Source organism: Amphibalanus amphitrite, unplaced genomic scaffold (genome assembly GCF_019059575.1).
Source record: "Amphibalanus amphitrite isolate SeventyFive unplaced genomic scaffold, NRLGWU_Aamphi_draft 000814F_arrow, whole genome shotgun sequence".
Lineage (NCBI taxonomy): Eukaryota > Metazoa > Arthropoda > Thecostraca > Balanomorpha > Balanidae > Amphibalanus > Amphibalanus amphitrite.
In genome coordinates, this window is record NW_024882308.1 from 57,989 (window position 1) to 80,863 (window position 22,875).

At 45.5% G+C, this 22,875-nt stretch overlaps 1 protein-coding gene across 1 annotated transcript in view; it reads right to left on the bottom strand.

The window, feature by feature from the left end:
* LOC122366529 overlaps window positions 1-22,875 on the bottom strand; it is a 41,802-nt gene that overhangs the window by 16,834 nt on the left and 2,093 nt on the right. The window contains exons 3-11 of the mRNA XM_043338893.1: window positions 20,744-20,895; window positions 20,458-20,587; window positions 18,503-18,580; window positions 8,113-8,412; window positions 7,506-7,721; window positions 6,900-7,094; window positions 6,529-6,641; window positions 6,223-6,412; window positions 1,798-1,968 (exon numbers count right to left, since the gene is read on the bottom strand). Coding sequence (XP_043194828.1) covers window positions 1,798-1,968; window positions 6,223-6,412; window positions 6,529-6,641; window positions 6,900-7,094; window positions 7,506-7,721; window positions 8,113-8,412; window positions 18,503-18,580; window positions 20,458-20,587; window positions 20,744-20,895 — 1,545 coding nt within the window. The remainder of the gene's footprint in view (window positions 1-1,797; window positions 1,969-6,222; window positions 6,413-6,528; window positions 6,642-6,899; window positions 7,095-7,505; window positions 7,722-8,112; window positions 8,413-18,502; window positions 18,581-20,457; window positions 20,588-20,743; window positions 20,896-22,875) is intronic.

The window sequence follows — 22,875 nt, forward strand, 5'->3', positions numbered from 1 at the left end:
GCAGGTAGGCCCCTGGAGCGTGCACGGGGTGGGACCCCGTGCGCTAGCGAGGTGGGAGCTAGCGTGTGAGCCCAAATATTCGACTGGCGGCTACTAGAACCTGCATGGGGATTCTTAGAAGCCGCTTAGACCCATATATGATGAGTCATGAGTCCCAAGAGTCGATGTAGGGGCCCTAAAAGCCGGTGTAGGGCCCATGGCCCCATAAGTTCCGGCGTTGGGACTCTCAGAGGCCGACGGAAGGGGAACCAAGAGCGGATAAAGTGATTCAACAAGCCGACATTTGGCCTGAGAATCAGTGTGGAATTCTAGGAGTCTGCGTGAGCTCTCGGAGACCTTCGTAGGGCCCACAAAGGTCGTTCTGAGTGCCCTCTGAATCTGAACTCTGCGGAGCCCTTAGAGGCCAGCATGTCCCCTGGCACCTGCCTGCGTTGATTTGAGACCCTCCGAGACCCTCCGAAAACTCTGGGTTGGATCCGCCTATGTTTGATAGCCCCGGAAGATCTGTCGAGCGAAACCTAATTTCGACAGAGTTCGACAGAGCTCTAAGGAGTCCGCAGAGGGCCATTTCAAGTCGATATTTTACCTTTTCGACGCTTTGCGTTCGTTATTTTGTCATTTCGATATTTTGCGTTCGATATTTTGCCTTTTCGATATTCTGCGTTCGATATTCTGCCTTTTCGATATTTTGCGTTCGATATTTTGTCTTTTCGATGTTCTGCGTTCGATATTTTGTCTTTTCGATATTCTGCGTCCCATATTTTGCCTTTTCGATATTTTGTCTGTTCGATATCTTGCGTTCGATATTTTGTCTTTTCGATATTCTGCGTTCGATATTTTGCCTTTTCGATATTTTGTCTTCCGATATTTTGTCTTTCGATGTTTTGTCTTTCGATATTTTGTCTTTCAATACTTTGTCTTTCGATATTTTGCGTTTCGATGTTTTGCTTTCGATATTATACTATTCGATATTTTGCGAGTTCGATATTTTGCAATTCGATATTATGCAATTCGATATTTTGCGATGTCGATATTTTGCGATGTCGATATTTTGCGGTTCGATATTTTGCGATTTCGATATTTTGCGCATTTGATATTTTGCTTTCGATATTCTGCCACTTCGATAATTTGTCTTCGATATTTTGCTATTCGATATTTTGCTTTTCGATATTTTGTCCGGAACCCGCAAGGCTCACCCTCTCGCTCGCTCCGTTAGTCGCCCCAAAAGGCGCTTTACTGGTAATGATGTTTAGGATGCCCCAGTTGATTGCAATGCTCCGAAAAATTCTGAAGCGACTGATACCAGAAATAAGTACCTACATACATAGTAGATTGTCATCGGACTAACGTGTTTTTGTTAAAACAGTGATGCTGATGAACATTGTTATCTTCTACTCCCAAATTCCGGTGTCAATTTTTCATGAACATGGGTGAAAAGTACGTCAGAGTGAACGAACATTATTGAAAGCTATTGTAGTATACAGACTTTTTAGTTAATAGTTAAGTTTTCCCATAGAGCCGTTTTAATCCCAAGCTCGGCCTCCGCGAGACCTACATAGTTGCATTGAGTGGCCGAGAGTGGGCGCTACCGTCGCCGACTGGGCCGCAGCCAGTATACTGGCAAAAATCCAGCTGTTATGATATCGTTTGTTGGTAACTAAGTGTGACGTTCTTTCTAAATGCTCGCTGCATATAGAAACAACCGTTTAGTGAAGAAAATTATTTAGATTTTATTAATAATAAAAGTCTGATCCCCAATGTCCGCTTTTCTATGGAGTATGGACCGTAACGACCTACCCAGAGCCTGCGAGAGGGCCTGCACACTGGGCGACGGCGGCTCAGCCACATCCATTCGCCGGAGGACCACGTCGACGGCCTGGTCCCCGGCGCCGGCCACGACCTTCCGCTGCCAGACGGCCGTCAGCAGGCCGGAGCGGGAGATGGCCACACTCAGCGGCAGCAGCGACACTGAAACGGGCCCGGCCACCGTCACCACCAGCCCCCTGAGCACACTAGAGGGCCGACACATGCACGGACAATTTCGAAATATCTGAAATCCCGTTAGACATTTTATACTTTTCCGCACATTGTTTGCACACGCCGCAGAACCATAAGCCTACATTAACACGCGCAGTGGAAGGGTTGCTAGTACTACGCCCAGAGATCTTAGGGGCGAATGTCGTCCCCCTAAGATCTCAGCTCCCACTGAAGCAAGAGAGACGAAATTTGGAGGGTAGGTGGGGGCACTGGGGTACTCTGTTGTGTCTGAATTTCATGACCCTAGGTCAAAATCTTCAAGGTCAAATGAGGTCAAATATGGCAAAATCTGCAATATGAGCGACATTTTTGCGTTTAAACGCCGATAAGACAAAAAGTTACCGGCCGATTTTACTTTTTCTTTGACTATACGAAAGAACGTACGTTTCTGAGTGTGTATGATGAATTTCACGTTAAAGGGACTGTCCCACCTTTGCATTAGTTCTGAGTTGAGATAGCCAAGCTGGCGGCCAGGTTCAGAAACCACTATATATCCTGGTCGCAATATCCTCAGTTTCGTGGTGTTAAAGAAATTCGTTCCCTTCATTTAAAAGGTGGGCCTTAGCTAAGGCCCCATCTCTTAACCCGCGCCCTGCTGGGGGGGGGGGGGTGTTTGAACACCCCCCGTTGTGTTTTTTCGCGAATATCTCAAAAACGGCGGCGGTACACCTTATTATACATCAATTCTACACAAGTTGTGAAAATTTCAGACCAAGGTCATTCAAGGTCAGGTCACCAGGTCACTTGAAGTGACCTCACCTCATAAAACGTTTCAATGTCTGTCATAGCTACACCGAGTGACCGATCGGTTTGAAACTTTCAGCGATTGCTAAGAGCAATAGCATGCACAAAATGTATATTTCAGAATTTTGATATCGATGACCTAAGGTCAGGTCAATTTTGCGACCTCCCCATTATAAGCCAATGGGAGAAAATTGAAATGCGCCTCTTTCGGACGAAAGACATCATAAACACTCCCAAACACTGAATTAGGTACAAGTGGTTTAGACACACTGAACATGAAAATGGTGTCCGTGACCCCTGTTTATGCCCTGAGGTCATCTTAGGTCACGAATGGTATCTAGTCAAAATTGATGTGAAAAGGATCAATAACATGCCAAAAATTGTATTGGGTTCTTTAGTTTACCAAAGAGAAACAAAATAGACAAGCTTTCGACAACACTGTCATCATCAGGTCTGAGTTTCCTTTAATTTCCTTTAATTCCTTTACACACTTCACAACAAAGTAAAGGAATTTCAAAAACTCAGACCTGATGATGACAGTGTTGTCGAAAGCTTGTCTCTTTTGTTTCTCTTTGGTAAACTAAAGAACCAATACAATTTTTGGCATGTTATTGATCATTTTCACATCAATTTTGACTATAATGTCTTCACTCATGCCAACCATCCAAACGATTAAGAATGGTATCTAGCAGTTTTTCGCAAATAACTTTTGATAGAGGCATGCTAGAACGATGAAAACGCCTTATGTGTGTTCAGCTCGACGATACGGATCGACTGATATGCAACATGACCCTTTCCGGTCAGGTCATGACCTTGACCTGAGGTCAAATTTTCAAATTGACCTTTTAAGGTCAAGTTATAGTTCATTCGATGCGTCTTGACGAGAGGAACACGATGCCGGTAAAAGTAAGCTCGTACAAGGCTTGGGTCAAAAGTTATTGCAGAAAAACTGTTTCCGAAAAAATCGGCTATTTTTGCAGTTTTTGCCCCCTGCAGGCAAAACCGTTGACGTTAGGTCAAATCTGAGAGAATTATTCAGAAAGGGCGTTAATAGGGCTATCGAATGCGCTTTTCCGCGGCGCTGTAGCTCTATTGGTTCCCGAGTTATGCGTTGGCTTCTTGGAAATTGTCGACATTCGACCTGGAAATCGGCGAAATTTTGGCTTCAATGACCTCTTGTGACCTGACCTTTGACCTGACCAAAAAATTGACCAAAGTGATTTCGTCATTATTTTTGACGCTCTTTCGAATGCCGCCTTCTGCGTATCGCTACGTGGCCCAGGAGCCGAGTTAGAAGGGGGGGGGGGTGTGTTCAAACCCCCCCCAGCAGGGCGTGGAATTCCAGGACCCCCAGCCGGGCGCGGGTTAACTATCAACGGCCATTTGATGACGTCATTTGCATTTTGAACGCCTGCCACGCATGTGAAGTTTCACTTGATTTACGAATAAGCTAATCAGAGACACTTGTTATTGTATGAGCCGCGTCATATTTGAGAGCAAATACCTATATTTGCTGCCAAATTTCCCCCACATTGACGTGAAGTAAATCCTTCATTACGTCACAGATCCGATCTAAATGACAGATCGGTTGAGGAGGATGCCATCAATGCCGAGGCTTACCGTCGAGGACGCCTGAGTGCTGGACACTGGAAAGGCGCCTTCGGCGCCCAGAAATGATCATGGAAGGTGCCATCCAGGATGGGTCTTTCCCAGAGGGCGCCTGATAGATTTGGGAGGGACTTAAAGGAAGGGTGCCACCTTTTGGACACAACGCAGTTTTTACAAGATTAGCCTCACATGAACCTAAAAACCGGCTTCACTTACCTATGCTCGAGACGGTCAGCATTGAATCCGCACGTGAAGTTATCATTTGCGAGTTTTGCTGCCAGCATTCGGGCAGGCAAAAATTTTCAGCACTATTTCCTCGTCGTGTTAAGGGTATTTTATAAAACATGAAATCAGCAAAGGTATGTATAAAAGTTATACTTTTGAAGCATGTTTTATCATTTTGAAAGGGTATATTTTTTCTTTATGGTATACACTTAAGTTTTAAAATTTTAATTGGGAAGTTTTTCTAGTAAGTTGCATGAAGGATGAAGGGTTCCATAGATCTCTTAAGCATTGTAAAGGAAAAACCTTTACTCGACTTATTTGATGTTCTTTAACTGTTGGCAAATATGGCCAACAGTTACCTACTTGGTTACCTACAACTTAGTTCAAATCATGTTATCTTCTTCCTTTTTATTTGTTCATCTTTTTGTCTCAGTTGCGCCATCAATGCAAATGGCAGAATGATATGTTGCCAAATATGTTGCCATGACAACAGGATATGCCAGCCGTCCTAGCTGCCACATCAAACGACCTTGAGTTGTAGTGGTGATATAAACAACGATCTTTTTTTGGCCAATGTATTAAATGCAATGTTTCGGTTTTTTGTATATTGTGGACGCGCTAACCACGTCTAAAAATTCAAATAAGTAAAATAGATTCATAGAACAAAAATTTCGGAAGGTGGCACCCTTCCTTTAACCCTCGCCCGCACATGCCATTTTCCCATCCTAGAACGCACATGGGGGGGGGGGTTGGTTGCCACCCCCCGCGCCATTTCGTTCCTGTTGGAGATAGAGCTTAGCGGTAAAGACCAAAAAGATTCTTTGGGAAGAAACGAATCCAATGATACCCATTTTACCTTCTCAGGTCAGTCATTGACCTTCCAAGTCAGGTCAAACTAAAAAATGTTGCTATTTTGGGTCACCGTTGGATATCAAGTGCGCTGCTTACCAGTTACCATATACCGATGACGATGCTGTTTTCTGGTGCCAAGCCAGCTAGAACCTCTTTGTCACACTACCCGACCAGATTTTTGCTGCTGAGGTCATGTCAGGTCAAGTTAGGTCAAGGTCAATTATATGTGTTTGTATGTCTGTGTGTGTCTGTGTGTATACTGATGTGTGCACCGATTGTTTTTGTGTCCATATTACATGAACTCATGATCTGAGAAGCTTTTACCAAAAATGCAGTCAAAAAACTTCACAAAAAGTAATTTCCGCTTACCTAAAACGCAATTATAGGTTGACCTTGACCTTGACCTTGACATCTGTACATCGTCGAACAACATGTTCCATGATAGTTGGGAGGTAAGACTGACAAAAAAGGCCGAAATCAAGGTGTCAAAAGCTCACAAGGCCCATAGCCAGCGCAGGATGTTGAGAATTGGCCATTTGGGTCATGACATGACCTGAAAAATAAGGTAATATCTCCGAAACCAAAAATCACAGAAACTTGAAATTTTCAGTGGACATTAAGAAAGGATAGAGGAGCAGCTATACGAAAAATCAGCCTTCTAGCTTTAAAAATGTTGAGTGCAGAGCAGAAAGACTACCTGGGGGGTGGCAACCACCCCCCCCCCATGTGCGGGCGAGGGTTAAGGGACAAACTCACGTGATCTAGCTGTCACATAGGCGGCTTCCGTGGACTGTATCGAAGCCAGCTGGCTCCAGACGGTCACTTGAAACTCGTGGTATCCCGGAAGTCCGGAAATGTGAGCTTGGCGCCCGTCTGAGGAGGTCCAGTTGGTGCAGGGAAGCGTCAGCGACGTTTCGCGCTGCGACAGGTCCCTAGTGGGACACACCTGGACAACAGGCGAAAAACGGGTTAGTGGGGGTGTCCGCGTTGGCACCAACGCGCTATCCAATGTCTAGTCCAATATGCTGGGCGCCTTCGCCCTGAGGTGTTATGTACTCGTACCTGAATCAGACAGGAACTGGGCGCCCACCCGGAACTGCGCGGCTGCCACGACAGGTCCAGGCTGAGAGGGTACTCGGACCTGGCCGTCAGGTTCTCCACCGGGTTCAGCAGCTCTGAAATGGTCATAATTTCCCTCAGTATACGCTGCATTATAATCGTTCAAATACACAGTTTTTACCCAGTTACTTGGCAGCACCGAACCCTATTTATAGCAGGCTCCTGGATGCTCAATGGTACTGGGTAGGAATTGGTTACAACTCCGTACGCATCTCATCGTCTTTTTAACCCCTCTCTGCCGCGATCCGAACACCGACATCATCTGAAGTGCGTCAGTACGTAAATTTATAGCTGAAGGTGCAGTGTCGCCTCACCTCCTTCGACGCGGGAGGCGCAGATGGGTGGGAGCACAGACTGGCACATGTCCATCCTCCACTGGTAGTGCACCGTGCCGCTGGTCACGTCTTCCGTGCGGAACAGCTTGACGCAACACTCGCCGGCCGCCGCGGGCGGTGGCGTGCCCATGTCTTCGAACCGGGCGCGCGATCCGTCTGACCAAGCGCCCGTGACTGCAGAAATCAACCCCATCATTGATAGGGAACATTAGCATTTATCGGGACACATCAGCAAGGAAAGCCGCATTACGAATAAATTTTTTGTTTTCCTTAACAGTATAATTCGTTTGTAAAACATTATCACTCTCCTTGTATTCATGTCATTGACTGATAACAGCATTTTAATGTTGCCAGTGACCGGTCACAACGGCTCTAGGTCAAACACCGTTTTCAGAGATCGGTGATGGCAACCCCAGTGTAGCAGGCACCGGTGACAACGGGTCAGCTTGAGAGGGTAAGAGATGCCAACTACCGACAACCGATGGGCAGGAGCCACTTCATTAATAGGAGGCGGAGAAGGGACAGCCAGCGCTGATAAACGCATGACAGAGCTTGTCACGGGTCAGAGCTAATGAAATTACTGACAAGGCGGGCAGACGCTGAGTCCGATCCAGGCCTGCGACAGCCCCCGCCTCTCGAGCAGGTCGGTCAGCTGCTGCTGTCTGTCCGCGGAGGTGACCGCCACCAGGTGGCCGCCGCGCCTCTGGCACGTGCTGCTGGCCTCTGCCCAGGAGCCGGCTGGCTCGGGCACGTCCAGCACCAGCCAGCCGGAGTCAGTGGGTGTGGCGGCATCCGGGGCCGCTGAAACGGCGCACGACGGCTGCGTCAGCCACAACTCGGCCGATAGCTGCAGGACAGTTCAAAGTACCGACATTTGTAATGTGACACATACCGGAAACGCTCACGATCTTGACACAACCACTAGATAGTCATGCACGGTAACCGCAGGCAGTTAAAAATTGACAAACACTATTCGGTAGCATTGTTTTGCAATTGAAAAACAACCGGATCAGTCCTCGGTTGAGGTGTGTTACATGCAGCTAAAATCCGAGCCTATTCCTCGGGAAAAAAAAAACTTGAAAAAAAGATGCATGAGCGCCACCACTAGCTGATGCAATTCATTTTTAATTATCTCGCTAAACATTGCAAAATGTAGTCTGGCAGTCGCAGTTGCGTCACATTCAACACTCACTAGGCGTCACGGTGACAGCGCCACAGGAGAAGTTTCTGGTCGGGAAGGAGCACTCCACGTGGATGCGGTACTCGGTGCCGGCTGCCACGGTGCCGGTGTAGCGCCACTCGAAGACGGCCGCGGTGCGTGCTCCGTCCACGAGGTCGGAGCGCAGCTGGCGCCCGTCGGCGGACACGACCAGCCGGTAGGCGGAGGCCGGCAGGTCGCCGCCATCCCCGCGCAGCACGGCCGGCCGCCACTGGACGGCGATGTCGCCGGCCCAGCGCGGCCAGGCGCGCAGCGATACGTCCGCGGTCACCGCTGCTGGCGGCCGGGCGGCGCGCCGGGTCAGCCAACGGCGCCCACAATCACAGCTTATCCGAGAAACAGGACATCGGACAATTCCCGGACAAACAGCGTCAAGAGACTATATTAACCCGGCGGCCGCTGGGCCTCAACGCCACCCGCCGGCCGCTGGGTACATATAGTTGCCCCCCTTTATATCTGCGACCATATCGTCGCAACGCGAAGAGATAGAAAAGCCAAACCTGACACACATCTTCCTGAATACCTAGCCAAGGTTGTGTCCAAATTTGGTGTCAATCCTATTTGAAATGACGTCACAGCGACGTCAGAAGTCAAATTATAGATTTGCGACTCTCAGTCTCCTCACGATATATCCGATATATGAGACCGAATATAAGGACCAATTATTGGTCAGTGACTAGTTGGAAGTGTGCTTAGATGTTTTCGGATGACAGCAGATGCTTTCTAGTTCATTTACAGTTGAGTTTCATCCTCAGCGACATCAGAAACGGTCCATATCGGAAAACGACAAAATTTTATGACGTCACTGTGACGTCATCTTAAGTGCTATAACCACCAAACTTTCTTCAAACATTGCCTCGGTATTCATTTGAAGCTATGCCAAGTTTCACCCTCGTAGCTCATCAGGTTTTAGAGATATTCTACAAAACGTAAAGGGGGGTGCAACTTTATGCCACCCCCAACGGCTCGTGGGATTTTTGGTTAACCCGCGCATGACTGAGGGGGGCTCTACAGAGCCCCCTCCCGTCTTTCTGTAATATCTTCTAAATAACCTAACGCATCAACACGAAATTTGCAGTAACTTTAGTTGCATCAATTAGACACCATGTGTCAAAATTACAACATCGTAGCTACGCTAGGTGAGCCGGAAATGACGGCAGAGTGACGTCATGTCAGCCGATTTTGATGCAAAACATTGATCTACGGCAATCGCTATATGATATAAAATTTCAATGACCTAGGATGACCTGGTCTTGACCTGAAAAATTCAATGTACAAGTTTGCTACCCTCGTGGTATCTAAGGCATATATAAAGGCGTGCGTAAACCAAAAATGAGCGTGATCGGACTTGTTTGCCGGCGGCCAGAGCCTAAATTGTGAACAAGCCAAAATGCTGATAATTTTTTACTTTGACCCAACCTGTGATGTCATCGGTGACCTCGAAGTCAATGAAATTAAGTGTCGCTGGACAAGTTTTCCAGGGCTATCAGACGCCGTTTGAATTTTGACGATCTGCCCAGTAGTTTCAGAGATAGGAGGGGGCTCTGTAGAGCCCCCCCCCCCTATTCACTCGCGTTATGGAAAATACCTCAGTCATGCGCAGGTTAACAGTCAAAAGTAAAAGATAAATAAATATAATATAAATAGAAAAAAAAAATTGGGAAAACAAGCCAACACACTGAAAGCCAGCTTATTGTAGTGGTTAGGATAGTGGGCTAATGACATGAGCTTTGACAGATCGATCTAACCAACATGTCCCTTGTCCATCCGGTTCAGTTCCGTGCTAAGAAAACCCCGGGCAAATTTAAAGTGCCACGAGCTTATAGGGGAGAAGGAGGGCTGACTTCAAATATTGTCACCTAGCGGTAAAAGAATGGGGCTCTGCCGCATGCCAAGCTCCTTCATTGTAACCAGTGGGCGGCAAATGACCACCGAAGGCCCATGTAGGCCCATCAGGATTCGGCGTAACTGGTCAGAGGCCGTGTGTGCCCATCAGGGATCGAGGTAAGCCTATCATAGGGGCCGGCCATTAGCCAGTTACCCATGACTCATAACCTCTCCTATCATCCTATCTACATATACACCTCTATTACCTCTGCGCGACCCGAACATATCGATGCATTACGCAGTCAATAAATGATTGTGTGTGAAAGTTGTCGAATGCAGAAAGCAACAAAGTTGTATAATGAGTCGCGAGCACGGCCGATGACCTAGGGCATCGCTCCAGGCTCCAGCGAGCCGATCGTATTCATGATTCGTGAAACGGTGCGAGGCCAGGCAAAATTATGACGTGTGATGTGTTGTCAAGGCAGTAATGTACCCATTTATTGCTGTGTGTGTTGTGTTTGCAACACACACAGCAATAAATGGGACACTTATAATAATGGGAAACACCTACATAAATGGGAAAACAGACAATGCAATGTGGCAGACGAACGCTGACTGGCAAAAAAAGAAAAAATTAATTACCGGGGTTACATGAGCGATCCGTTCCAAATACGTACTACGGTAATGCGCATCAGCTCCCAAAAACGTATCTACGGCACCGGTTACATGAGACTAATTCGTTTTATCTACGTCAAACGGATCTTGTTTGGCTCACTCCTCGACGGCCGGTTATTCGCATCACAAACGGAATAGGATTAGCGTACAGTCATGGCGCAGTTGCGGCATTTACCGGGACGACTGAACTAAATTTTAAATATTCATATCATTTGATAGGCTCAAAAAACATTTAAAATTAACATGAAATCAAAAAATGAAAACAAAGTTTTCTTGTTTTAAGTCACTGGGCACTGATTTGCCATGCAGCGACAGCAGGGTGGTCAGAAAAAAATTATCTATCAAAATATTTCATTCATTTTATTTTTGATCTTTATCAAATTCACCTTCAAAGACTAAACCAAAATACCAATATTTTTTGCCATTTTCTACGAGGCAGCCAATAAAAAAATGCTTAGTATTTTGCATTTTGACGCTTCCATTCAGCAAAGAATAGTTCTTGTGAAATACGGTCCGAATCGTGTGCCTCGGTTACATGAGCGATCCGTTCCAAAAAAAGTACTACGCTAATTCGCATCAGCTCCCAAGAACGCATTCAGTGCACCGACTATATGAGCAAATTCGTATCAGTGACGTCAAACGGATCTAGTTTGGCTCTTGGCCTGACGGAAGGTAATGCGCACTACAAACGGAATAGCATACAAATGTGGCGCAGTTCCGTAGCAATAGAGGTGACTGAATTGAAAATTTATTATCTTATGTCTTTTTTTGCATTTAACCCGCGCCCTGCTGGGGGGTGTTTGAACACCTCCCCCCCTTGTGGGTTTTCGCGAATATCTCAAAACGGCGGCGCGGAGCGCCGCCGTTTTTGGTACACCTCATCATACATCAATTCTACACATGTTGTGAAAATTTCAGACCAAGGTCATTCAAGGTCAGGTCACCAGGTCACTTGAAGTGACCTCACTTCATAAAAAGTTTCAATGTCTGTCATAGCTACACCGAGTGACCGATCGCTTGAAAACTTTCAGCGATTGCTTAGAGCAATAGCATGTACAAAATGTATATCTCAGAATTTTGATATCGATGACCTAAGGTCAGGTCAATTTTGCGACCTCCCCATTATAAGTCAATGGGAGAAAATTGAAATGCGCCTCTTTTGGACGAAAGACATTATAAACTCTCCCAAACACCGAATAACAAGTGGTTTAGACACACAGAACATGAAAATGGTGTCCGTGACCCTTGTTTATACCTTGAGGTCATCTTAGGTCACGAATGGTATCTAACAGTTCATCGCAAATAACTTTTGATAGAGGCATGCTAGAGCGATGAAAACGCCTTAGATGTGTTCAAATCGACGATACGGATCGACTGATATGCAACATGACCCTTTCCGGTCAGGTCATGACCTTGACCTGAGGTCAAATTTTCAAGTTGACCTTTCAAGGTCAAGTTATAGTTCATTCGATGCGTCTTGACGAGAGGAACACGATGCCGGTAAATGTAGGCTCGTACAAGGCTTGGGTCAAAAGTTATTGCAGAAAAACTGTTTCCGAAAAAAATCGTTTTTTTTGCAGTTTTTGCCCCCTGCAGGCAAAACCGTTGACGTTAGGTCAAATCTGAGAGAATTATTCAGAAAGGGCGTTAATAGGGCTATCGAATGCGCTTTCCGCGGCGCTGTAGCTCTATTGGTTCCCGAGTTATGCGTTGGCTTCTTGAAAGTTTTCGACATTCGACCTGGAAATCGGCGAAATTTTGCCTTCAATGACCTCTGGTGACCTGACCTTTGACCTGACCAAAAAATTGACCGAAGTGATTTCGTCATTATTTTTGACGTTCTTTCGAACGCCGCCTTCCGCGTATCGCTACGTGGCCCAGGAGCCGAGTTACAAGGGGGGTGTTCAAACCCCCCCCCCCCAGCAGGGCGTGGAAATCCAGGACCCCCAGCCGGGCGCGGGTTAATCTGCTCAGAACATTCTCAATTAACTTGACAAAAAAAAGTTGAACCTAAAGTTGTCTTGCTTTGACTCATTGGGCACTTGCCTCTCTTGATTCGTCTGTAGTGCTGTCAGAAAAATGTTTCAACTGAAATTACTTGGATATTTACTTTTTGGTTTTCACTATATTTATCTTTTAAAACTTGACAAAATACCGACATATTTTTTTAATTATTATTTCAAAAGAAGAAAATGAAAGAATACCTATTATTTTGCATTTTAATGTTTCTTTTTGGGAAGAAATAGTTCCTGTAATACGTATCTTGGTCCTATTCGCTTCTAAGCCTCCTTTCCCAGCGGATTTTGTTCGGACCGCCGATTCGTATTAGCAGGTGGATACATGAGTCGGTAGTACGCTCCTGATTCGCATTAGCGGTGATTCCGATCGTGATACGTATTTGTTTTGCTCATGTAACCGCGGATCGGATCGCCGATTCGCACTAGCAGGTGGCTACATGAGTCGGTAATGCGTTCCTAATTCGAATTAGCGGCTTAATACATATTTACTGTGCTCATGTAACCCCGATACATACTCTCGAGGGTTAACCCTCACTGAGCCAGTCCCATTTCCATATCACGAACGGCCGGGGGAAGGATTGTTACAACAACAGATGTCTGTTTTGTCAGCCTGTGTTATGAAGGTGTTATGAACGACTATCAGGACAGCGAGGGCGTCTAGCAGCGACAGTCATACGACAGCGTCGGGGGTAGTCAGGCCAACAGTCGATGTAAACAGACGCACGCGGCCGCCGTCCAGCGATCCATAGCGTCCGATCGGGGCACAGACCGTGGGGAGCGTCGGCCGCCGTCACCATTGAACCTGGCCGGTCGACATGACTAGCGAGGGCGCTCATTCGCCGGCGTCAGCGAAAAAATTGCACGCCTCTTGGTAATAGGGACATAATGCATCATATGTATCATCAAAGGCGACTTTTTCATGCATTGTTGATAGGTTGGTTCAATCTTCAGGTCAGCTCAATCAGTGGGCGCTCCGTCGGCTATAGATCTTGCGCATTAAAACTACTGACAGCTTTACATTATCCGTTTTCACGACAGGTCACCTCGCACCTAATCTAACCAAGTGTGCACCAAACATCTTTTACTGCAAATATCTTCGTTTCAGGAATTAACCCGCGCCCTGGTGGGGTCTGTTTATAACGCGACCTGGTGGGGGGGGGCTATTTTTTGCCCCCCCTCGTATCTCCGAAACTACTGGACGGATCCGCAAAATTCAAACGGCGTTCGAAAGGCCTGTCAAATTTGTCGAGGAAAACCAAATTTCATTGACCTCGGGGTCACCGATGACGTCACAGGTCAGGTCAAAGATGAAATGTTTCACCGTTCACGGGTCTTCTAGGGAATGCGCTATAACACCGAGGAAAACGCATTTTGTCGAGAATCAGCGATAGGGCGTCAGTTGCCTAGTAGATATATTACTATTAGAGGTCACTGACAATACCAGGTCAGGTCACAGGTCAGGTCACCAAGGGTCACAGGTCAGGTCACATGAGCCCAACTTTACTAAGGTTGTGTGATGCATGTTTTATGGCCAATTTTTCATTTCCAACTCAATGGTATTGGTTATAAGACTATCAGGTACGGCTTAGGTCACTTTCTGGTGAAGTTCAGGTCAAGGTCAGGTCAAGGTCAGGACAAAAAAGGTCAAATTTTAAAGTTGATAGTTTTGCATAAAATGGGTATTGATTCGATGCAGCTCGTCACGGGGAGTCTAATGGTGGTCTTTGTTTTGCGCTACGGGGTCTAGAATTGCTAAAAATTGAGTTTGAAAATTTGACGTCATCAATTGTGAACAGTTTTTTCGCTATAACTTCGCCAAAAAAAGAGGTATCGATCTCAAATTTGGTATGTGGATGGAAGGCGGTAAGGACTATCACATATATTCCGGTTTTTGCGAAATTCAAAAAACTTTTTGGATTTTTCGATTATTATATGCAAAAAATTTATTTTTTGATTTTTGGGGGTCAAAGTCCAAAAATTTCAAAAATCCGAGATTACAGTTTTGTAGCCCTATTGATTCTACAGCTTTTATGTCTTTATCATTTTTCTGTATTTGCAAAGCTATAGGCCTGACAGCTCTTCCCGCGAAACCCTTTTTTGGGTCGAAAACGGCAGAACATGACGTCACTCTGACGTCATTTCCGGCCAACCTATCATAGCCTTTGGAAAAATTTTTGGTTACAATGTGTAAAATTGATGTCCGGGAGGGTACTGAAAGTTTGGTGACGATCGGCGCAGCGGTTCTGGAGATATATCAAAAAGTCTGGAGGGGGGGCAAAAAATAGCCCCCCCCCACCAGGGCGCGGGTTAACATCAGTGCTTTAACCTTCGCCCCAGTGGGGGGGGGGGGACATATGTTACCACTTACCCTCCTGTCGCGTTTTTTGCGTGTGAATATAAAACCGCGGCGCGTGGCGCCGCGCCGCTTGGGGTAGCTTTTGGTACATCAATTTTGGACAATGTGTAACATTTTTGACCCCAGATCATGTCAGGTCAGGTCACCAGGTCAAGCTGACTGACCAAGCCTAAAAAAGTTTGGAATCATGTCCAGCCTGCAGTGTTTGTCAGAAAGCTTTTAAACTTGGTGGATTGCATGCTGTTATGGGCGCCTACAATTTGTTTATCTCGGATTTTTTATATCCGTGACCTAAGGTCAGGTCAGTAGCGTGACCTTTCCATTACAAGTCAATGGAGAAAAATGAAAATGCCTCCAGATCCATGTGTACGCATAGGAACAGTCCAAATATTTCAGAATCACAGTGATTTGGATCACCCGTGATGATATGGGTGTCATTTTCGCTGATAGCCTCTACAAAGGTCATCCGAGATCATTTGAGGCTACAAACAGATTTTTGCCAATAACTCCCGATTGGAAAGAGATAGAACGCTGGGGATGGTCTCATTGTGTTTGTCTTGTTGAGACGCATCGACTGATATGCAACATGACCTTTTCCGGTCAGGTCATGACCTTGACCTGAGGTCAAATTTTAGAGTTGACATTTCAAGGTCAACTTATAGTTCATTCGACGCGTCTTGGCAAGAGGAACACGACTCTGGCAATAGAAATGTCGTGGTTTTTTGTAGTCGAAAGGTATTGTCGAAAAACACTTCGTAAAAACAGCTATTTTTGGAGTTTTTGCCCTCTGGAAGCTAAACCGTTGACCTGAGGTCAATTTTGATACTGACCTTATCAAAAGAAGAATTTAAAAGCTATCGATTGCTGTCCCATGTGGTTTTCTAACTACCATAGTTCCTGAGATAACGGCATGTTTTCTGAAAAATGTGACAATTGGCAATTTTTGACCTTTGATGACCTCTGGTGACCCCAATATTGCTCTGACATGAAAAATGACTGAAATACTTTGAGTTAGAGGTGGGTGGTAACATATGCCCCCCCCCCCCCCCACTAGGGCGAAGTTGGCTGAGACCGCCACTGGGGCGCGGGTTAATCGATAATACTGTCTGATACTTTGACAAAGCAGGCATATAAGCAATCAGTGCAACCCTAGCTGATAGCTGCTAAAAACAAACTGAACCTAATTTAACCAAATGTGCACCAATTCTTCACCAAATCTGCACCAATTGTGCACAAAATGTGTACCAGCTGGCCGTCCTGAAAACGGTTAATAGTTATGCTGCATGGGCGCCGAAACTAAACTAGTTCTCAGCAGTTCAAACGGGTAGTCAATTTTAAAACCAGCTCCAAAAACTACCCTAAATAGTTGAAATATTCAAACAGTTCAGTTGAGGTCATCAAAGAACCGTGACTTGACCAGCTTCACATGACCTTTGATGCACTCGCTAGGGAACTCCTGGAGACATTGACGGCAAGCATGCAAAAAATCACTAAGCGTAAGACAAGGACTAAGACTAAGCGTGCAATGACCTTTCAACAGTACGTGGTGAACTCTAAAAAAATCTGATAACTTTTGTATCTCAAAATTTCATGACCCTGACTCAAATGACCTTTGACCTGTAGCCTACTTTCCGAGACTATGTTTGGCCGGAATCGCGATTCGGCGTATGTCGGCTCGCATTAGCCGCGCGTTTGCAAGCTTTTCGTGGTTTCAAACGTTCAAACATGTGACTTGATGTTGCTCCCATGCATTAGGGTGGATTTCAAGGGCACCTGAAGGTCATGTCAGGTCATTGACCTTTGGTGACCTCGGTTCATTTTTTTTTCGAGTTTTACATGTTTCTAGGCTAGTTTTTGGAGCTGATTTCGAATTTAGCAACCGTTTGAACATTAACGAAGTATTTTTGGTGCCTTCGTAACATGCTACGTAGCTGTCAGAGGCGGTTGACAGTGTACTACGAATACCTACCCGTCACGACCCCTACTGGTTGACCTGACCTGACCTGGTCTAAACGCTTAAAGACATCATCTGTGATCAAACCTAACACGATATTCATGATCAGGACAGCGGAAAGCCCCATAGCATCCACACTTTACGACTTTCTAACAGGTCCCGATTTTTCCGATTTTTGGGTCATTGACCTGACCTGGAAGATCATCCGATGACCTAGGAGTCTAGGACCTTAAAATTGGATATCATTGGCTAGTGGCTACCTCTCGTGACGGGCAACACGATCGTTTTTTTCCGCGAAGCTCTAGCTCAATCAGGGGCCAACATCAGTCACCAACCGTGGCATATGGATATGCGTTGCCCAGTGGTAAGTACCTACTCACATGCCAAGTTTCAGGGCAATCACAGCTGTAATAGCCGAGTTATGGTAATGGGAAAAAATTGACACTTCTCTTTGCATTTTGCATGTGCAGTGGGGGGTCATCCACGTGCATCAAATGTATCCGAAGTTTGGTAGAAGGGATGGAACTACCCTACACAAATTACCGCAAGTCAATCGCCCCAGCAGTTGCTGAGATATAGGCCTCTCAAAGCGCTACTTCAACAGAGCAGCTTGAACACCCTCGACTTTTCAAGCGCCACGCGCCACGACGGTCACCAAGATGCATCAAGAGTAGTCAATTAAGGCGTAGAAGGCATTGGGCTTTACAACCAAAAAGACTGCAGGCTAATCGGCGCAGCGGTTGCTAAGCTTCAAAAACGTTACAGCTCAGGCCAGGGGGCCACTCATACTGGGATTGTACTTAGAGAGGTGTGCACGTGCGCACGTGAGCACGTGCAGAGCTACATTTTTCGGCTAATTGAAGATCGCGGCGACTTACTAGTTTTGGGGCGCACACAAAATGTAAACATGATTGGCCGACTGGCTTCCTAAATACAACCATAGAACTACGAACCTTATTCGAAAAAGTGGGCTCCTATTTTTCGCACTAAAACCGAGTGTCCAAACCAGGTAGTTCATGTTATTTACGAGTATGTTCAAGTACACAATCAAGTACGTTCGGGTACTCGGTGTAGCTATGGCATACATTGAAACTTTGTATGAGGTGAGGTCACTTCAAGTGACCTGAACTTGAATGGCCTTGGTCTGGAATTTTTACAACATGTTTAGAATTGATGTATGATCAGGTGTACAAAAAGCACAGGGGGAGGGGTTGCTCAACTGAAACACCCCCCCCCCTCAGCAGTGCGCGGGTTAACATTGCTATCAAGTTGGTCTGAAAAAGGCCAGTGGCCGAAAGATTACCGTTTTTTAAATATATTATTCGTTTTTTTACATTTTTTGATGTCGAGGAAAAGGTCAATTTCTTTCATTTCTTTGTTCAATTATATTCAATATGCTCCTCACTCGAGCACTTAATAATATTAACAAAGTTCGATCAGTTTAGCGAGTGGAAGGAATATCTTCGTACCAAAAATTGTGCCAACAGATGTTTCTATCGGTGCTACAATGGAACGCTCCGTTGCTGTCCTTACCTGCGACAGAGGATGAGCTGCTGCCTCCTTGCTCCACGATTTTAGACAGCTCGGCCGACTGAGCAGGAGACGTCGAAACTGCCAACAAAGTGAGCTGTATGACTCACATAGGCAGAAAATGCATAAGAAATGTGAGCATTCGCCGGGACTATCGGTTTTCTACATACCCCTCGCCCAAATGGGCTCAATACCATAGACAATTATCATAGCATTTAGTTTCAGAGATAATCTGAGAAGCGTTAAACGCCCTCTTCCCCTAGCTCAGTCAACGGCTGAAAGTTTAATGAAATGCGGGATGAGCTTCACGTAAATTACTCTCATGCTTTAGTATGTTTCCTTATTCCTATAACTGGTTATTGAGTGTGCGGTGATTCTGCTCTCACTTCCGGGAGTCCAACGCTCTACCAGCTGAGCTACGGGAAATGCCTATTAAAATAATCCCAAAACACTTGTTGAGTGTTTCCACCTTTATTAAAACCGCGCAGGGCCGGTTTTAAAAGCGTCCAAAATCACGACGATAATACTGCAGTCATTTTTTATAGATCAGATGCCAGTTTTACCATCAGAAAAAGTCGCCTGCCGAAATGTTTCCGTTTCACATACGGAGCGTAAACGCGATGGGCACGTAGTTAATATAGTAGTAGGGCTTTACCGTTTACGCTCCGTATGTGAGGCGGCTTTTAAGCAAAAAATTCCGGCAGGCGGCTATTTTTCTGTTAGTAAAACTGGCCTCAGGTCAACGGTTACGTGACCAGGGTTATCAAAGGTAAAATGTTGCCTGATACAGCATGGAACATCGGTGCATAACTGGGGAAACAATAGATCTACAGCGCCACAGAAAAGCGCATTCAAAAACCTTTTTAACGCTCTTTCTGTAGCAAGCTCTCAGATTCGACTTGGGACCAACAGCTTAGCCTCGAGAGAGCAAAAACTAAAAAAAAAGTTTTCAAAATTTAACCTCAGGTCAAGACAAGAATATCACCTGACCGGAAAAGGTCATATCGCATATCAGTCGATCCGTTTCGTCGAGGTGAACACATGTAAGGTGGTTTCATCGCTCTAGCCCGTCTCTATCATACATTATTGCAAAAAAAAAAAACTGCTGGGGACCCTTCATGACCCTTCATATAATCGACCCTTCATGACCCTTCATATAATCGCCTATGGCGACAGGCCTGAATAAAATAACAATAGCAAGATATCGGGGACATAAGAATGGGTCACTCGATGTAGCTACGAGCATTTCAACTTTTTTTAGGAGAGGTCACTTGACGTGAACTGATGATCTGACCTTGGGTGACTTGGATCTGAAATTTAGACATGTGCCGAAAGGATGCATGAACGATATCTGCAAATAAAATCACAGAGGGTATGTCCAAGCACCCCTCCCTCGGCACGGCACGAGTAGGCCGCCCCACACTGGACCTCGCATGCGGGTTGCGAGTTTTTGGGTTTTCGGGTTTCTTCAAAATCAAATAATGCAATCTAAGCTGAGTGACCCACACTACCATCTAACAAGCGAGTCTGCATGTTTTTAGCTTGAGAGCGACCTTGCATCGCATTCCAAAAGTTGATTTTGAGTCAACTTGCGATTTTCCTCGCTGCGAGGTCTGCGAGTTCTGCGGGGTTTGCGGGTTTTTCGTTTGAGTCGAATTTTGGTTCGTTGCGCTGGTATTGCGACTATATGTAAGATTCTGACGGTGTACCGGGTTCACTGCATTCATGAAGTTATCATAAGGGAACGGTCTTGTCACTCTGTGAATTAGTATTATGCCCGCAAACTCAAAACCCGCAAACCCGCAACCCGCATGCGAGTTCCAGTGTGGGGCGGCCATTGACTGTCCACTAAACACTCGCAGCTGGCAGTTCTAAATAAATCTCAATAACGCTCCGCACAACCGCTGAAAACACCCTTCCACGTACTCTAGTATATGCAATCTAGCATAATCACTTACCAAGCACAACTTTACGATGAAAGGTTGGGGGCGACGTGAGCTCAGGTACCACAGGTGTAATGAACACCTCATAATCCTGATCGCTGGCCAGGTTGGGCATATCCCGCCCGGTCACTGACGAGCTGATTATCTGACGAAAACCCATCACACGCTGTCAAGCGTTAATGCATCTGAATTGCATGCAACTGATAATTAAGCACACATGCTAGAGCTTGCGTTAACTAATTGCAATTTGAGATGTGTATTTTAAGCATTTGAAATCGTTGAACAGCACTGTCTTTCTCACCTGATTGGTGATCCCCGACCCAGCTTCGCTGACAACCACTGAGAACATAAACTCAGGCACGCGCCAGCCATGTGATGTCATCGACCAGTTGGCCGTCAGCGTATTGTTTGCGCTGTCCCAGGACGACAACAGCACATCGGGCAGCTCGAACACTGGCGAAGGAGGGACGCCATAGTCACTCCAACACCGGCGAGGAAGGAACACCGTAGTAACATCGCTTGGACAACGCAGAGGCAAAATGAACGACAGAGATCAGAGACGCTTCCACAAATGACGAAAATGTCTTACTATAAGTCTTGGCATTGTTAAATATTCGCTGCTTATAGCAGATATTTGGAATGAAATTGCGAATCTGGGATAAAATTCGATGCCAACATCAACATGAAACAGTTGCATCATCGGATTGAATAATCAAACGCACGTAAGTAAATCTTCACAGTTTTGAAGAAAAAAACCCTTAACCCGCGCCCTGATGGGGGGCCATTTTGGCCCCCCCTATGGTTTTTCGTTAATAGCGAGAAAACGGCGGCGCGCAGCGCCGCCAAATTTTGGGTACGTACCTTACCGGGCATCAATTTGACACCTTCACACAAAATTTCAAGTCACAGGTCACCTCAGGTCAGGAGTTATTGAGGTCAAACTGAGGTCATGTTCGAGTAAAAATGAGCAAAAAACATGACAGTTTGAAACGCTCACCAATTCTACAGTTAACAAGCAATTTTAAAGTTCTTTATGTGGTTATGTAGAGAAAAGACGGCGCTACAAAACTGCTATGTCGGATTTTCGAAATTTTGGGATTTTGACCCCCAAAAATAAAGAAATGATTTTTTTTTTACAAAAACTCAAAAAAAACTCCAAAAAAATTTCGAATTTTGAAAATCCAGTATATATGTGATAGTCCCTGCGCTCTTCGATATACATACCAAATCTTAGATCGATACTTCTTTTTTTGGCCAAGTTATAGCGAAAAAACTGTTAACCCTAATAGTGGCAGGGGGGTTGTTTTTATCCACCCCTCAGGTTTTTCGGGAATATCTCCGAAACCGCTGAAGCTACGATGCTGAAATTTTCTGACTTTTCCTAAAACTAAATTGGGCACATTCTCTGAAAATTTCAAGTTCATAACTTTACCAGGGGCGGCTCCAGAGCACTGGGAATTGGGGGGTCCTATTCGTGAAGCGAGTCATTTGGGCGAAGATCACGATGCTGCACCAGTTTTACGAACAGTGAATGAAAGGTATCATGTGATAACATATACAAAGTTATTGTGCATCCTCTTTTGACACGTTTTTGCTATAATAGGCGGATCCAGGCGTCCAAAAAGGGGGGTTATTTTTTACCTCCCAACATAGGTGCCCTGACACCGCCTATGCATGACCAATACAATTTTAGTCGTTCTCTCATAAGAAAATTGTAACATAACAAGACCATTGCCACCCTTTTTAGAAACAGTACCAACAAAAACCTTATTTACTATACTTTTTGTGTACCCCCAATCTCAATGATCTGTATCCGCCTATGATTTTTGAAAATGCATATTTTTAGGATCCATGTGAATTCCTGGTTCATTCTCTATCGATCGGCAAAAGTTGTGTTAAGATTGGTTCAGAAACCTGGCCGTGATAAACAGTCTAAAATGTATCTGCAATTTGCCCGTTTTTACCCCCCTCTACCCCCTATTGACATTTTTTAATTTTATTTTTTTTTAGAAATGTAGATCCCGTTGAGCGAAATCGAATGCCGTTTGAATTTTGAAAATCGGCCCGTTAGATCTCGAGATATCAAGGGGGGTCGTAAACAGCCCCCCCTGCCACTAATAGGGGTAGCCAGGAGCCTGCCACTAATAGGGTTAAAAATTGATTACGTCAAATTTTTGAACTCAATTTTTGGCAATTCTAGACCTCGTAGCGCAAAACGGAGAACACCATTGAACGCCCTGTGGCGAGCTGCATCGAATCGATACCCATTTTATGCAAAAATATCAACTTTGAAATTTGACCTTTTTTGACCTGACCTTGACTTGACCTTAACCTGACCTTGACCTGACCTTGACCTGACCTTGACCTGACCTTGACCTGACCTTGACCTGACCTTGACCTGACCTTGACCTGACCTTGACAAAAACGTGAACT